At 33.9% G+C, this 18293-nt stretch overlaps 2 protein-coding genes across 2 annotated transcripts in view; one reads left to right on the top strand and one right to left on the bottom strand.

Annotated features, from left to right (window-relative positions):
* LOC111369163 (proline-rich receptor-like protein kinase PERK12) overlaps positions 1-229 on the top strand; it is a 4303-nt gene extending 4074 nt beyond the window's left edge. The window contains exon 3 of the mRNA XM_022990642.1: positions 151-229. Within this exon, the coding sequence (XP_022846410.1) occupies positions 151-229 (79 nt within the window). The remainder of the gene's footprint in view (positions 1-150) is intronic.
* A 3069-nt stretch (positions 230-3298) lies between these two features.
* LOC111369931 (4-hydroxy-3-methylbut-2-en-1-yl diphosphate synthase (ferredoxin), chloroplastic-like) lies at positions 3299-12044 on the bottom strand. The gene is made up of 20 exons (XM_022991664.1): positions 11820-12044; positions 11200-11433; positions 10755-10912; positions 9906-10012; positions 9723-9823; positions 9558-9634; positions 8610-8729; positions 8283-8513; positions 7239-7355; positions 7068-7142; positions 6890-6967; positions 6687-6746; positions 6535-6597; positions 6206-6350; positions 5980-6118; positions 4810-4887; positions 4577-4736; positions 4393-4491; positions 4124-4228; positions 3299-3564 (listed from the first exon to the last, which is right to left on the bottom strand). The coding sequence occupies exons 2-20, from the start codon at positions 11411-11413 to the stop codon at positions 3463-3465; spliced, it is 2229 nt and encodes a 742-aa protein (XP_022847432.1). The 5' UTR covers positions 11414-11433; positions 11820-12044; the 3' UTR covers positions 3299-3462.
* Positions 12045-18293: the final 6249 nt, after the last annotated feature.

Here is an 18293-nt window from a genome sequence, read left to right as displayed (position 1 = left end):
AACAGTTATTTTTCTCTCTGTGTATGTGTACTGAACCCGATTATTTCATCCCCTAGGTGTACTTCAATAAACTGTTTATTAGGAATGGGCAAACTACCAGCTAAATAGACCAACTTGACAACTCAATTCCGGTCGGTATGGGATTGTTAGGAGGTTTGGTTCTGGTAGCTTCCAATTTGATAATTATTGGGTCGATATGGTTCATGGGTTAAGCAACCAACCCAAATAGACAACTCATTCGTTATTAATAAAAAAATTTAAATCAAATAAAGTTCAAAGTTTTGACTTTCAAAAAAATTTAGCTCCCGTTTGACTCCCATTTTTTTCCAAACGGGGTCTTAATTGCACTTTGTCTCTTATCTCCAATCGACGACTATTGTGATATTTATCGTTTTTCAACTCTCATAATCTAATTGCCTAAAAATTAGTTGCCTTGTACATGTCTTGTTCTACTAGCCCTCATTATTCCGCTTGTTGCCGTTGCTTCGCCCCTCTCTTGTTCGTCTCCAATGATTGTTGCTCTATAATTTGAAGAGAATCATCAAGATTCAAGAAATCTGTTTTCTTCCTAATAATCAAACGTTTGATATAATCATAAATGCAGTCAAGCAAAGTTCTTTATGAATCAAAATTAGTTCATTTTCTCAATTTAGATTCTGAATTTAGTACGTAATGGATTAAAGCATCACATTTTAAACATTGCCGTCTACTGATATTCATTGAATTTGAACCAATGGCTTAAATCACTTCAGCTTCAAATATGGATTAGATTGATTTTTGGTTAGATTTCTCCCCAACCGAATAAGTTGGTTTCAATTTCGGATTGGTCCAAAATTGACTCAACTTGATCCACGCCCATCACTACTCTTTATATTTAGCTCTTCATATACTTTTCTTAAAATCTTTTATTATTTTCTCGCTTTATATATATTTTTTTTTATTTATTTATTATTATTATTTTTTATTTTTTTTTTAACTAAAAGCAGTTTACAATTTCACACGTGGATGTAGTAAGATTTGGTCAGGACTTTTATTACAAATGTATTGATTGTAGGATGATAATAATCGCTTGATTTATGCTACTCAAACGGGGGCTTTTGACAGATCCTTGTGACAGGTGCTGAGGTGGCCACCTTAGCTCGTGTCCTGGCCTCTGTTTGAATAACAGGGCTCTAATTGCTTATGTAACATATCACTAGAACTGTGGGCTGGCATGACACAACATATAGTCCTTAAACCACATGCAGTCCAAGTCTGACTTACAAATGAATTCAATATGAGTCATAACTATTCTTTAAAAGCTAAGATGTGGTGCCTCCTTCCTCGTAAATATCTCCGGCCACGTGGAAGGTCCAATTCTCGAGGTCAACACCTTATATGACAAAGGATTGTCTATAAACAAACCCATTCTCCACAAAACTTCCAAGAACATACTCCTTTTGTGGCCAAAAAAATGGAATCCCACGCTGAAGGTGAATTCTATAAAAAAAAATTTCCCAATATTCGTAGTTCCCACATTTTCCAAACTTTTTGCATTTGCCTCCACCTTCAAGCATCTTCTTGTCGTAAAAAGTGCCTTTTTTTCCCTTTTTTTTTTTTTTTTTTTTTTTTTGGTGCAATTACATGAAAAATCTGAAGGAGAAATCATTTGCCTTTCCCCACAGACTCCAGCTCGCCACCTCTCCTCTTGCATGGAGATACAACACCGACTTAGGAAGAAAGTTTCAGATTACCTTCAATTATGGATTCTGCAAGGCCTACAGCAACCTATGTCTCCAAAATTGCTTCATAATCTAGAAGAAGTCTAGAATAATCCAAATTGGTAAGAATTATTTGTGTCCACCTACACCGATTTGCTGGAATTGTGTAGAGAAATCTTCCACTAACAATAGCTCGCCATATATATATGCATGTGTACAACGTCTCCATTTTGAGTTTAAGTAGATGAAAGAAGTGAAAAACAAAATATATGTGTATGCCTAAAAGTGTGAAGATAGTGGGCAGAAAGAAAGAGATTAGTGAGAGAGAAAGTAAGAAAGCAGGAAGAATAGTCAGAAAGAAAGACACAGAGAGGCAGACGGGCAGTGCATTATTGTAAGAGTATTTAGAGAAATGATATAATTAAAGATTGAGGCGCTTGCTTAGAGTGAAATTATTTTAGTAAGGTGCGTGTGTCAAAAATTAGTTGTACAAGTTCTTTGTATAGTAAAAATAAATTTTTATGTGTTTCAAATTCAACAATTTGGTTGTTGTTTTAGAATTTAACAATGTGGAAATTTTGGGTAAATAGGTAATATATTTGGTTGTTGTTTTAATGTTAGTTTTTTAAGTTATCAATTGATCACATAATACATCGTTAAATTTTGCATTTAAGTTGTTTTCGCTAGGGGCCTAATTTACAGATTTCGTCTCAGGCGCTGATAATCACAGATTCGACCCTGATCGCCATCACAAAGTAACTGACACGCCTAACCTTCTAATCTGTAAATCTGACCTTCTTTAAAGAATTGTATATATTAGAAACAAAATGTTTGTTGACTTTTGACATTCTATAAAATTTATGATTAAATGAAACTTAAAAAATCATATATATAACTTTTAGACGTGATCATTAAAAAATAATAATAAAAAAATTGCAAATCTTGAACGAGAAGTGATAATGTTTTATGAAATGAACGAAATAGTATCAAAACGAAAAGGTAAAACCAAAGGAAAGAAACATAATTCTCAAATTGAAAGTGTTTCATAGGATAACTATTGAATTTAAATATTTTCAATTAAAAGTTTTTCCTTTCAAAAATAAAGACAATTTTGTCAAATTTCTCCAACATTTGTAACTAGATTGAATTTAAAACATTTTAATTTGATAAAATTCTTGATTGGTAATTAATTTAATTACAACGCACCCTCACATACATAGTACTAGTTTGCGATTGCTTAACAACATCTAGTCATCTACTCCTAGTCTTAGTCAAATCAAATATATATAAATGGGTTTCCATTTCTTCATTTTCTCGAGTAACTTAATTAAAATAATTGTACAATTTGTACCGAAACAAAAATTTTTAAAAACTCGAGATTCGTAGGTTAAGATCAGCTTATGTGTTTTTCTTGAACTATATAACATGTTACGTCACTGTTCCACGAAGACTGGCCACGTGGATGCCAACTAGGCTAGATGCCACGTTAGCAATTTTTTCGGTTTCTCCGGGCCTCCCAGATGCCGACCAAGCCATATCACACTTCCACACACGAATCGATGTCCCGACCATAATATTCATTTCATTCGACAATAGCAAATATAAGACGATTCATGTAAATATGTAATAGATCTACAGAATAGACTGTATTTATACTGCAGAATTTGATACACTAAATAGTATTCATTTTAAGCTTCAGGCAACTCTTCTAACGCAACATTAATATATATTGCTACCTTATTTCTTCCGAAACTGCATGTTCTTACTCTTCTGTGGGAGGATCCACCCAACGGTCATGATCTTTAATAAGCTGGATCAGGGCATCTGTTGCATGCTCCATAGCTATGCCTCTTTTCACCACAGTCTGATTTCCATAAAATTAGCCAACACGTGTCAGTCAGAACCAATACAAGTAGCCATATATTGACCCGAAAAATAGAGAATTAGTTCGAAACTCGTGGATCAAGCAAATGAAAGAGCTACAAGTAATTGACAACTTAATTGGTTCGTGTATGCATTGCATGTGTAAGGGTTTCTCAAATCACGGATGGACAGGAACAGATCCAGGAATCCAAGTGAGTACAGGTGGAACCAAGTGAGCACGGACAACCACTCGATTGGCCACCCAATATAATTAAAAAAAATTCCGGCAAAGCCAACACAAGCAGTTGTAGTGGCTCGCCAGGTGCTGACTCCACCCCTATAGATGGACATATTTGATGTAGAAAACCTAATACTAGGAAATTTCAAACTAGATTTCTTTTTCACACACTATATTTTTTAACTTTTTTCCAAATCTTTCTGGCATGTATACTCTTAAATCTTCAAATGCTACCACTTTCTGGCATCAATACTCTCTCAATATTTCAAACTAAAGACATAAAGGTGGATCTTTATCAAAAAAGAATACACGGCATATTTACCTTGCCGACATAAAGGTCGATCTTTCCAGGAGCACCACCAACATACCCAAAATCTGCATCAGCCATTTCTCCTGGGCCGTTCACAATGCAACCCATGATTGCGATCTGCATAGGAAAAGAATACATGAAAAGGTCACACATTTGGCCATCTTAAAGTAAAAGTAGTATCACTAATGAATTATACTGCTGACGAAAAAAAATAAGCTAAAATTTGGATTATTGTATTGTTTAAGTGTGCAACACAAATGGCGTAGAGATTTTGTAATCACCGAAACACCAGGCAAGTGGGATGTCTTCTCTCTTATTTGTGCACTGATCTCTTGAAGGTCAAATAAAGTCCTTCCACAAGATGGGCATGAGACATACTCCTGAAATTAGCATCGTTGCAGATTAAGTCAGTCAGGAGTCTCTTATTAGATTAATTTTTTTCTTCATCAATACAAATTCTCTTACCGTCTTGGTATTTCGCATTCTACAACCCTGTAGCAAATTGAAAGATGTATTTCTAAGGAACTCGAAGTCTTGATCTGGGGCTTCCAATAGTATACCATCTCCAAGCCCATCGACCAGGAGGCCTCCTGCACTAGTCCCAGCACTAATGACTAAATCATCCCTGCCAGTAAGCAGAAACATATGAGTTAAAAGTTCATCTCACCCAAGCAAACTGATTGTGGTTCTGATTTTACCTGTGAATTTGGTTAGGGAACTCCATATGATGAATGACGGGAAAGTCCAAGGAATTCTCAGCGAGATACTCAAAAAGCCTGCAATCATCAAGACGGATAAAAATATACATGAACGTAGTTATCATGTCAGAGAAAAACATGAAATTCTTACATATCAGTAAGCTGCAATATGCAGAAATTTGGCTTTTGCAAGTCGCTATTGCATTATAGTGAGCATGATTATGCTAAGCAACTACTCTATGTTATAAATATGTGTCTGGAGCCAGCACCACAACGATAGTAGCAATACATTTATTAAACCCAGGATAATGACACCTGAAAAGGTCATTCCCTTCAGTATACAACTATTATCATCTACTAAAACTCTACTGGATTCTTATTTCAGGTTTGTAGCTACATAACCTGCTTAAGCACCGAACTTGAATTGGTCACTCTTTACTTCCAGTGGCCGAGCTCCCTCATCCATGCCTATTTCACAAACTTCGTTGGGTTTTAAGTTCAGCTTTAAACTGGAGTTTTCCAAGTGGATTTTATCGTCAACAAGAAGCATCTTAGATTTTTCGGTCAATGATCCATTATATTAATTAGCGAGGTTCGAAAACCGGATTGTATGAGAAAATAAAACTTTTGAGATACTATTCATTTCCAGCATCTTAATAAAATTCAGTCCTATAAATGTGGAGATATGCAATATCTGTATACTGGGGATAAGAATGAGCACTTAAGTTTGAATATGAACATGGGCGGATCTAGTGTGGAAGCAGTGGGGTCAGTTGCCCCCAGACTAAATTTCAATTCCAAGAACTTAAACTAAGATTTTTTAAGATTTTGCACAAGATTTTCAAAAAGTTCCTTATAATTTTCAATTTTGCCCCCACAATTAAAATGTTGTGAAATTTTCCCCCACAACCCTTTGATCCTAACTCTGCCCCGGAATACGAAGCCATTAACTAGCTACAAATAAGGCAGACATCTCATGCAACTTCACAGATGGAAATCGAACTGCCCACCAGCATGATGACTTTTATACGAAAGCTAGTGTGTGAAGCATGGAAAATTTGTAATGTATGTGAACAGACATATAATGATGCCAATGTCAAATTTATAGACATTCTAACATGCCAAAAAGAACAATCAAGGTAAATGCTTTTGACTGAAGAGATGTCATACCTTCTTGCTGCATGAACTCTACTAGTTTTCTTTTCTGCATACGGTAAATTGTGAAGAATCATTGTCGCATCGACACTCTTCAGAATTTCCAACTCTTCTTGGGTTTCATCGCCACGCACAGAAACCACCAAACGTGTACCTGAAAGAAGATTACTAGCATTATTATTGACATATGCAGAATGTAATGGATTTAGTATACTTCCAAATATTATAACAAACGTAACACCTTCTGGAAGAAGCTTGTGAGCACCACTTGACAATTCCTTGAGAGTTACTAAGACCATGGCGTAGGGCATTGGCTTGGTCAACTGCTCTGACAAGGGAGTTATAACCCCCATACTAACATCTATCAACCGTTGGAGAGCTAGTCGCTGGTCATGGTACAGTAAATACAATTAAGTTATTCTCACACCATATTAAACATTGGGAGAAGTATGCAATGGAACTCAGAAGTCTTAGTGTCTTAATTTTTTGAGGGTAAATCAGAAGTTAACACAGAGAACATAACGTGGACACTTTCAACTGATGTTTTATGATAAACATGTAAAGGCTTACAGCATCTTTATCATCTGATGGTGGAAGCTCCCTTAATAAGATTGAGTCCACAGTAGCCAGATCCTGCAACAGTAGCAGACTTTGTTAACAAGCTTCTCTGATAGATGAAATCGGCTGTTGCATTTCCTGCCACAAATGGTGTGACATTGTACCTTAAATGGCATTCCAATGACTAGTTTCGCTGCTAGAGACTTGTATAGGAGTTCAGGAGCCTAAGAGGAGAAAAGGGAAACAAGGTTCCAAAGTTATAATCTGAATGGCAAAAAAGGAAAAAGAAGAACAAGCAATGAATTATATGCTTTTAACTTAATAGACAAAATTAAACAGCCATAGCAAGACAATCCTCATGTGTGACCTTCAACTGATCCAGGGAAACAGACATGAGAACAGAACCATCACGATGAAGGACGCCTCTGTAGTCAACCTCTTCACCCTGTTTTCAGGACAAGTCGCAAAAAATATCAGTTCTGAAGGTCCTTTAAAATCATTAAAATGGTCAAAATCACCAACTTTAGAAAGATCCATAGTCTGACCTCCTTTTGCACTGGCAATTGACCAGTTCTACGTTGAAAATCAAAGTAGCGTCTGTTCTTCTCTTCAAATGGTTCCTGATAAATGCCAGTGAGAATAAAATGATAAGTTTTACCATGTCAAGATTACAAGTTTTTAAAGAACCCAACAACCAGTTTATGTTGCAGCCATACCACTCCTTGCTGAAGCTCAGCTGCTCTCATACCAAGATTAGCCAATCTTCTACAGGGATCTATCTCCTCTTCAGGTGCTTCAGTAAGAGAAACTCTGATAGTATCCCCCAAACCATCCTGCATAATTGACAAATATCTTTGAGTCTCACAGTATGCATACCACAGCACCATGTGTATCGTGACAATCTCAGTAATATTTATTCGGAAATTGGGCTAACGGAAGTGATGTAATAGAGTGACAATTAAAATAAAAAGAATATAGCCACAAAATATAGCCCCTGTTTGAGCTCCCTTATAATTAGTTTTTTGGAAGGATTCAAACCCAGATGAAGTTCTGACCATCTATCAAAGAAAAAGGAACGAACGGATCTTGTAGGATTCCCAAAAAATTCTTCTTCTTCTTCTGGAAATCCTAGCTATTCTTAGCATGATATTGAGAAATATCATTGCTATTACTCAAACAAGCATGAAACATATGCTTGCATATTCGTCCATAGGTCAAATCGGATATGTAATTATTGGAATAATTGTTGGAGACTCAAATGATGGACATGCAAGCATGATAACTTATATGCTGTTCTATATCTCCATGAATCTTAGAACTTTTGCTTGCATTGTATTATTTGGTCTACATACTGGAACTGATAACATTTGAGGTTATGCAGGATTCCACCAAAAAGACTAACCCAATCCATAATGATGTACCAAAAAATACAACATTTTTGAGCGAAACAATCAACCTATTGATATTGGAAGACCCAACGGATTCTTCCAATGTATCATTTCAGGGTCCAATGAAAACGAAAGATGAAACATAAATCATGGATCAACTAAGCCCTCTCAGGGACTTTCTAACAGTGATTTTTTGAAGAGTATATGGTTAAAAAGAAGGAAATTTTTTGGCTTTCGTGTAATATTATTTTATTAGAGAATATGTGGTTGAAAACAAGAGGGGGAAAATGTATTTTGGAATTAATGGAGCCCAAGCGAGGGCATATATTCGCATGCTAAATGGGAAGTTACATTTAGCGAGAAAGGACATACCATAAGAAGTGTCCCAATGCCTATTGCAGATTTCATACGTCCATCTTCACCCTCACCAGCTTCAGTTACTCCCAAGTGTAATGGGTAATCCCATCCTAGAACGTTCATTTCAGCTACAAGAAGACGGTATGCCTGGACCATGATAACAGGGTTGCTTGCTTTCATTGAGAAAACGAAATTGTGGAAGTCCAGTTTCCTACAGATCCTAGCATACTCAAATGCAGATTCAACCTGTTCCAAGATAAAATGGACATGAAATCACTCAAATCAGCATGCATAAGACAAAAATATGGAACTCCGCATCAAGCTTTCCAAATAGTTGCTCACCATTCCCCTGGGGGAGTCCCCATAATAGCTCATTATACGATCTGAAAGGCTACCATGATTTGTCCCAATGCGCATTGCCCGCCCGTATTTTTTGCATTTCTCAACTAGTGGAGTAAAAACCTAGATATTTAGAAACAAAAATACATAAGATGCCACAAAGACTCAGATCCCTTAATTTTGAAAATGTATAGATCCAACCATTGCAAATATTATAGTGGAGGAAACTACATGTTGCATTTCTCCTGAGGGGATTCATTAATCAAAAGCAACCATAGGAAACAATCATACATTATCTCACTTCTCTGCATTCCTAAAAACACTGAATTAAGGTCATCATTGATGATCTGAAAAGCTTACTAAAAGTAATATTTCTTTTCTTCATTATCATAGATTGTATACGCCTACTCATGCAGAGCGGGAGGTCAAGTGGATCATTACACATTTCCTCACAGGATAATAATAATAATAATAATAATAATAATAATAATAATAATAATAATAATAATAATGGAAGCACATTTCTACATCTAGCTTCAAGTATAGAATATGCAACAAATTGAAGCATGTTTACCACTACAGTTCTATTGAACGACCAATATCTGCGATAGTATCATTTCAGGAAGACATAGCATGTGGACATGGATATCAAGGGATCTAGAGAGGGATCAAAAAATGATAGGAGACAGGAAATATTGTCATCGAAGAATTTGATTGTCTTTCACCTTTACTTTTGTTACTGAAGAACATAAAACTCTAATGTTATTCTTTTTTTTTCCCCCACTGCACAAGTAAACTGTGGAGTGGAATAAGATTAAAGAAAGAAGAACTGTCCACAGAGCAAAGAAAAACAAGTACATGCATGTCTGAAGAGAATTTAAAACATCTTGGAAGCAAGCTAACAACTGATCTCATCTTTCTGCTGGGAATAAGCTATTCTGTGGTCTTAACCTGCTCAATATGCTCAAGTTCTTTCTGATAATCATCTTCATCATACTCTAGCTTCTCGAACTGAGCTCTTCTGTCAGCTGAAAGCAACCAACAGATTAAAATTAATAAACCATATCATTTTCCCAAAAAAAAAATAAGAGAAAAACATGGTGGTGAATTAAGTACCAAAATTTCCGGGGTTCACGCGAATTTTATCAAAGCATTCAGAAACTCGCAATGCAATAGGAGGTGCGAAATGAATGTCAGCTACCAGAGGGATGTTATAACTGCATGATCACAGAATGAGTAAGTACCTTGTGTTTTTACTGATAGATCTAAATGTCAATGAAACTCAATCTAATCACATACTTCTTCTGAACAAGGGAATTTTTAATTTCAAAACATGCATCTGCTTCTTTCTTTCCCTGCACTGTTATTCTAACAATATCTGCTCCTTGATCAGCTATTCTCATTACCTACAAATATAAGAATCTACATGAGGACAGGATTGAAAATACTATCCAGAAAATAAAATACACTCCTAGTGTAATCACATGAGAAATATTTATACTTCTGATTTTTACATTTCTGATAAATTTTGTGGCCAAGCACTTGTTGCTTTGACTATAGGAAGATCTTAATGCAGTAGTTGAAAAAGGGAAAAAAAAATTATTATACAATTTAGTGTCAGAATTCATATCATCTGAAGTTATGTTAGTTCAATATTAACAAGTTTCTTGAGGACAACACAAAGTGCTCAGGAACTATTGCTGGAGAGACTAGGCTTTGTAAATTAACAAGGAGAAGAATGGCAGAGTCAGTTATGGTTATTAGTGTAATACCTATATTCTGAATAACCATGTATAGCAGCATGAAGACATCAATGGAGAAAGAGAAGGTTACAAGAAATGCAGGTCATGTGTTAAAAATCTTTTTGATTATTAGATATTCAATCAAATTGCCTAAATTTCATTTACTCGAATTCCACAAAAATTATTATTGGTCGTGGAAACCACAATCATCCCATCAAAGACAAAATAAAGAGAGTATTTATCCCACAACGTGATACACCCACAAGAAACTAACATCTGATTCACATACAATCCAAATGAATCAGTAAATATATCATGAAAAACTAGACAGGTAACCCTCGTTTTTAGCTGCATTGAAATAATAGCGCAAATAAGAGACAATGAAAACCAAATGAACTAGTAGAACCTGCTCGACTGTTGCAGAAACATCCTTTGTATCTGTCGTGGTCATTGTTTGAATTCTAATGCGATGCTCACTACCAAGGGCCACATTTCCAACCATCACTGTGCGGGTTTTCCTCCTGATAGTTTTGTGTATGGATTCGCAGTACTTCTGTCTAGGAACTACATTGAAAATTATTTGCATCAGATTCATCAGATTTAAAGGATAAGGAAAATGATGGACCGTTAATATTATATAGTTTCCATTCGGCTTCAGTTTTTTTATCACGGAAGATGAGGAAAAACCATGTAAGCCGTTCTCTCTAATTTTCTTTTGTCTTGTCTATTTATTTCAGCAACATGATAAAACTCAGGACCTCTGGACTTCAACTCTCTAAATATGTGCTTATAGACATTAATGAAAATTCCTAGCATCAGCAGCACAGAATATTTAACATCACCAAGAATACCTAATAGTGGACTTCCCTCTGAAGCAGGCTCCAACTCAGCTGTTTCTGAACCAGGATTTTGTGAATTTCTGATCATGTTAACCTTGGCTCGACGGAATTTAACTCTCTGCAAGTTAGAAACTTTAACAAACTCTGGACTTTTTGCAAATCGCAGACCATGATGATCCCCGTTCTTTAGGCCTGTAAATGAAGATGGAATAGCCCCAGATGCCATTTTCAACACCGAACCCAACCCTTCAAATTCATAAACCACAAAAATGAAATGTTATCCATGTTTATTAACTCAGGAAAAAAAATTAGATACAAAAAAATCTTTCAACAGAATAACCTCTTCGACTGAAGAAAAACCAGGAACAAATCATGTCTAAATAAACACAAACATTATCAATTGGTTGCCACTCGAATTGATCGTATCGGAAAATAGAAAAAAAGTCAACCCTCAGTGCCCAAGAACATATCATTCCAGTCTACAGTAAACTACTTCGAAAATCATAAACATTGAAAACGAAACCAAGAAAATAAAAAACCCACTTCTAATTTTTGGGATTTTTCCAGTTCTTAGAATTCACAACAAAATTTGACTTATATGTAAACAAGCTTAAGTCAGCTACTGCACTTACAGTTCCCGAGCCTGGAATGCAATTACAAAGCAGTTGCAATAATTTTGAGCGGAGAATCGAGAGAGGAAGAGGATAAAACTGGTCGTGGATGGCGTTTGAGAAGGCTTTTCTGAATGATTTCAGAAAAATTGAAGAACCGAAAATTATATAAATTTGGTGAATACTACTGGAAGTGATAAGCTGACAAATTCTCCTTCTCCAGCATCTTTCGTTTTAATATAATATCGGCTATATATTGCTTCAGTTTTCGGATACCAAATGCTTATCTGAATGCCCCTACATTTTTGGCATAATTTGATTTTTGGTCCTTTATTTGTATTTTAATTCGCGTTCGAACCAACAACCTAAATAAAGGTTTCACTCATGTTTATAAATTATTTATAAACGCTCAAATCCCTTTTATTAGCATATGTTGAGATTCATTGCTAATTTATATTTATTTATAATTTAAATTATTTATAGATACTACCCAACTATGTATAGTTTGTTTTGGAAATTATTGTTTGGTTAAAGATTTAACTCGCATAAATTACTCATAAATAAGTTACAAAGAGAGTCCGACTTAGCCTAAACTTATTTTCTCTTATACCACATCAAGTCATCACACATATCAAACTTCATAAAATGTAATAACGAAACTTGTAATATCATATCGAGTGACCTACCTAAAAAGTTTAAATTAAAAAGGAGAAAAAGGGGGGAAAAAAGAAAAAGAAGAAGAAGAGGAGTATGTATTTTACTTTTTCAACACAAATACTACACATTCAAGAAATTGAACAATGTTAAATACAATTTTTACTACTTTAAATTTTTATAGTTAAGGCTAGATGCTTCACTAAATAAGTTACGAGTTTGAATTTATCGAAAATGATCATACAATATGATAACTTCAATTTTTTTTAAAATTATGGCTATTTATATTCATGAAGACTTTTTTCCTCAGTTTTTCACTTGTTTACGATACTAAATTTGAAGTTAATTGATTTAGAACTCAATTTATTAGGACAACTTATCATTTTGCTTATGCGGTTGATAGTTAATAATTCAAACATAAAATCATAGTTTCAAGTTTTACTTCAATACTACGTTAGTTTGTTACTAGAACCAATTCAAACGTTTTTGGTTGAATCAAATTTAATTATTTGTTAGTCAAAATATTTCAATTAGTTTCAATGACTTGTATCCTATGTTGTTTATAAAAAAAATTATGTTATCAAGTTACACTAATATCGAATTGGATATCTTATTTAAAATTGTATTATATATCAAGTCATCATTTTCTATTACTATTTAATTGAAGCCCTTCAAAATGTCCAAAATTATTCATAATTTAAAAAACTTTAGTCATTACATTTGAAAAACAGATCAATATAAATATGGTTATTAAGTCAAATATTATAGCTACAATTTTCAAAGAAAGAAAAGTCAATTCAAAATGGTTTAAAAAATAGGACAATGAAAGAAACAGTATTAAAACTGTAGGGACTGAATTGCAAATATGAAGAAATTAAATATCATGCAACACACTTCACTTAGGCTGGGCATTTGTTTTGGCGCCACGAGGGGCACATGCGCGACACACTACGATTAGTTTTCCCCAATGCTAAGAGGTTGACCTCTTAAATTATTTTATTATTATTTTTTTTTTAAAGCTTGCGTAGGAGAATTGTATTTAATTTTGTAATAGTAGATACGACTAATCGAACAAAATGACAAAAAAATATTTACGTATCTCAATTACATAAGGATTTTATTGAATTTATAAGCAATGATCATCGAATATAAGATTGTTGAAAAATCATGAAATTTAGGCACAATCATGATTTTTGCAAGAAGAAGTTTTCTCACGATATCAATAGAATGAGGAATGCTATTTAGTCAACTGGAATTGCAACTCCAGTTTAAATGACGTTAATGTGACATTAAATAATAATAAAATTATATGATTATTAATGTCATCTAAATTGGAGTTGCAATTCCAGCGAGACTAAATAGCATTATTTCAATAGAATAGAAAAGACCCTCAAACCAATCTTGTAATACGTGCACGTACTTTTAGATCAATTATAAATAAAAAGGGAAAAAAACGATAGAAGAGAATCTTTGTTATAGACCTTGGAATGGATGTTCTAAAGAGATCTATTTAATCACACGTTAAAGGATTGATCAAGTATTAATCTCTTATTTAAGTCGCAAGCATGTATGTAAGATGCCTCAATTATCAAGTACTAAATCATTAATCGTTCCAAATGAAAGGAGGAATGTATGAGTGAGTACTCGAAAAGCTTGTAAGATATTTAAGTGTGAAATGGATTAATAGAGTCGTGTCTGAATTAAATGTTTGTTTGGTACAGATTTTAAGCCAATTAAAATCATTTTTTTGATCGTTATTTTACCATTTCAGCCGTCGTTTTTGAATTCTTCTCTCACAGATAAGATTCACTTTATCTCTAACAGTAAAAAAAATCAATCATCAAAATTCATACCAAACAAGCACTACATTAAATTATCAATATCGATGAAGAAAATTTTTATATTAGTTAAGATATTTCTCGTGAAAAGTTAGTTCAATAAAATGTATGGATGCACGGATAAGATTAAGTCAATAAACAAACGTGTAACATAATTTTAATCTTGTTAATAAAAGAAAAATGATAGTGAAGCAGCCATTGAAATATTTGTTTATTCTCCTCGTGGAACATGTGCAGATGGGCCCATCATTGTTGAGCCCAGCCCAACAGCACTTGTACCTAAAAATTGTCGAGTTCTTTGGCTGAATGAGATGAAATCATTTTAGCCATCTTGACATGGATGAATACCTTGTTAAAGATTAAAATAAGAACTCACAAATTTCTTGTCAATAATCACTTCTCGGAGAATTCTAAATTATTAGATTCATTTGTACAAATGCATCTTATTCCGAAGTCTACTGATTAACATTTAGAGAATTCTAAATTATTTTGTCCAAATAAATCTTTTCCCCAAGTCTATTATTACCACTAGGAGTGGTTATGTGCTTGCGTATGTCTATCGAGCACTAATCCTTGAGTATTCACCAAAACGTCATAACAAAAATCTTCAAGAAAAACATTTCATTCTTATTGAAAAGACGTCTTTATACGTGGTGATCAATTACTTACGTATTGAATATTAGTTGACTGAGTGGAACTGTGTTTTGGAGTACCTTGTGAACATATGCTTATAAGGTATATCTTTAGCACGCGCTCTGTGTGAGCAGGTCGCAAGCTCTTAAATATAATGTTCTAAAAAGTGCGCTAGATTATATGAAGGCAAAGCGTTTTCTCTTAGCAGTAAGTTCAAATGAAACGATCAATAGCAGTTGACCGCATATTGCGCACTTACTATTTTTTCCCCATTTTTTAAAAGACCTTTTATTTGACTTTAGCTTGTTAACCTCCCTTTTTTTTTTTTTTTAAAGGCTCTTAATTTGATTTTAGTTTCAGGTTTTTAAATGACTTTATTTGTACAAAAAAGTCAAAAATGACTTTATCCAATAAATTTTTTTATAAGATTTAAATTACGGTACTATCTATGTTATGTAATTATTATTTTGAAACTTATCGTTTTGTTGAAAACTTCAAAAATATGTTTGAAATTCCTATAGATCTATTAAATAAGATTTGCCTAGTTGAAAGTTGGAAACTATGAAAAATAATTTAACTTTTGTATTTCGAAAACTTGAAAATCGTATAATTGACTAATTTTATAAATTATTAAGTAAATATTGTATTTTATAAATTAGAGAATGTATTATTTTAATTATTAAATAATTTTTAGAATAATTAAATATTTAAAATAATAATAATAACAATAAGTAATATTTTCTCATACCTAAGCCTTGTCTTGGCTAGTAAAGCTTGACCTACACGCCTAACCACATTTTACGTTTTTTAAAACACTGCTTAAATATAAAATTTCGACGACATCTTAAGCCATTTTGTTTCTTTTTCTAACTATTTGCTAGATACAGGTATAGTCCTACTTTTCTTTCATATGCGGTGTAATCGCTTTTACCTTTGCTTTTACCTCATGTCGCTTCAAACTCCTTCATTCGATGTTGATGTGCCATAACGTGGACACAGAATCAAAACGAATATGCAAGTGCTACGAGTCAGATGTCGAAGCCAATTCTTAGTATAGCTTTTGCCATATTTTATCATCCTCAGTCAAAGATACATAAATATATCCATATATGGTTTAATTCCGAGGAATGTCAACTTCGTAAAACTAATACCAATACTTTAATCAAAACTGAAAAGAACAGTTTGAATCAAGCTGAAGAAAACAAGAATATATTGAATCTACAAAGGGCATTATTACTTATTTAAAGAGAAAATTTCAATTTCGAACCTCCAAAAACTCCATCAATTCTTGCCATACATGCAGACAGGAAGCCATTCTTTTTCCTTGTAGCTTTGTTGGGATGGTAGCATGTATAAAAAGTAGTAAAATCGCCGTTTTACTGGAGTAATGGACTATTTGTTTATCTATGTTACAAGGCACACAATGCAGAGCATACCGATATTTATAGCAGCAGACTTTAATAAGCTAAAATAAAAATTCTCCGGTACAATCACGAATTCAGGTGCCTTGTTAAGGGGAACTGGACTGGAGTCTTCAACCAGTGCATGTTTCCAAGGATTTCGACCATCTTCTCCTACGCACTGCCAACACAAAAGAAGCCCACTGCTAAATAAGTTAATCACGTATCTAGTGACACCACAAAGATTTTAAGTATAGTTCTTGTAAATCTATTTTGCATGTTTAGCACGCAATATTCAACTATTCTCGACAATATTTTAACTTCTTTTTTGTATTTAATACTGAACAGTGCTCACCTAGAGTATTATGAAGTACAAAATTCTTGTATCGAGATGCTTAATGTTTCGATGGAACTTTCTACGTATAGGCAAGATTTCTGTGAGAAACATACATGCAACTTTAACATCAAGAAATTAGATGTTTACCTCCCGGGTCTTGTGATCTTGTACTTCCCTAGCTTCATAAGATCCACAACTGTTGATCCTGCACAGCCAGATGGAAGCACACCTCCACTGTAAACATATGCTCAGTGCTTTGAATATGTTGCTGTTGGATATTGGTTAAATAAATCGAGAATTGAAAATCGATTAAAGTGACTTCGTATCAACTTCGACCAAATACTCAAAAGCTCGACTCAATCCGTTTAAGCAAAATTGTTTGCCACTTCGCCGCTTCGGGGCGCACAAACGGGGATCGACCTGCCCGGTCAGGTCGCGAGGGTCGAGAGGGCAGCGCCCCTCGTGGGGGGTCGGGGGCAACGCCCCCGAAAGAGAATTTTGATTTCTCTGCATGTATTGAAGGGTATATTTGGCATTTCGAAAACCAATATCGGATGAATGAGAAATTACGAAAAAGGACGAAAATCAGTGAATAGACACCTTTTCATAAAGGTGGTGCATTGTTTGGAAAGGGTGCATGGTTTGGCCTCAACCATTTCGTCCACACCCCTTCATGGTCTATAAATAGGACCCTTTGGGTGTCCTATTCCTCACAATTTGATATGCAAAATGTCTCTCATTTTCAAAAAGGATTTTGATTTTGAATTTTGAATTATTTTAAAAATGAGTTTTAAATTGGGTTTGACCCATACCTTAATTTTGACCCAAAATTAAAAATTTATTTAAAAAAATTTGACGACTTTTATATTTTTTTTAAAATTATATTTTAACTTAAATATTTAGTTTGACCCTTAATTGAATTTTATTATGTTTGGGAATTTTGTCCTAAATTAAAATATTAATTCAATTTTATTAGAGTTGGACTCTAATATTATATTAGAGTTTTATTTTGTTTTGAATTAGCACCACTTCCCTATGCAAATTAGTACTTAGATTATGACTCTAATTTAATAATTAATTAAAATTCGATTTTGACTAAATTACTTCACCCAATAGTTATGGATTTAGAGTTGGACTCTAATTCGATATTTAGTTAAAATTAGATTTTAATTAAATTGGCCCATCAATTAAATTAATTAATTAATACGATTAATTAATTGTTTAATTATCTCGATCCCAAAATTTTGATTTAATTTTGACGACTATAATTGCTAGATTTATGAGACATTGCATATAATATTAGATATTATACATAGGAAACATTTATGTGATGAATGTTTGTGGATAATTATGGACTCGAATATATGGATGTGTTGAATGGTTGATTTACTTCTTATTGTTGTTGTGGGCCTGCGAGCTCCTTATTAAATATTGGACCTGCGAGTCCGTTATTATTATTATTGTTATGGGCCTGCGAATCCGATTTCTTTTAGGCCTGCGTGCCAACTAGTATAGAATACATGTTGCAAGTTCGACTAATTGGAAGTGCAAGAAGAGGTGGACACCATGGAGATGGTGTATTGGTATTGGTCCAATACTGTACCCCCTTAGGAATTGACCAACTAGTTTTCCT

Source organism: Olea europaea, chromosome 20 (genome assembly GCF_002742605.1).
Source record: "Olea europaea var. sylvestris chromosome 20, O_europaea_v1, whole genome shotgun sequence".
In the NCBI taxonomy this organism is placed as follows: Eukaryota; Viridiplantae; Streptophyta; class Magnoliopsida; order Lamiales; family Oleaceae; genus Olea; species Olea europaea.
The sequence above is the reverse complement of the archived record's forward strand: the minus strand, read 5'-3'. Positions and strand labels throughout refer to the sequence as shown.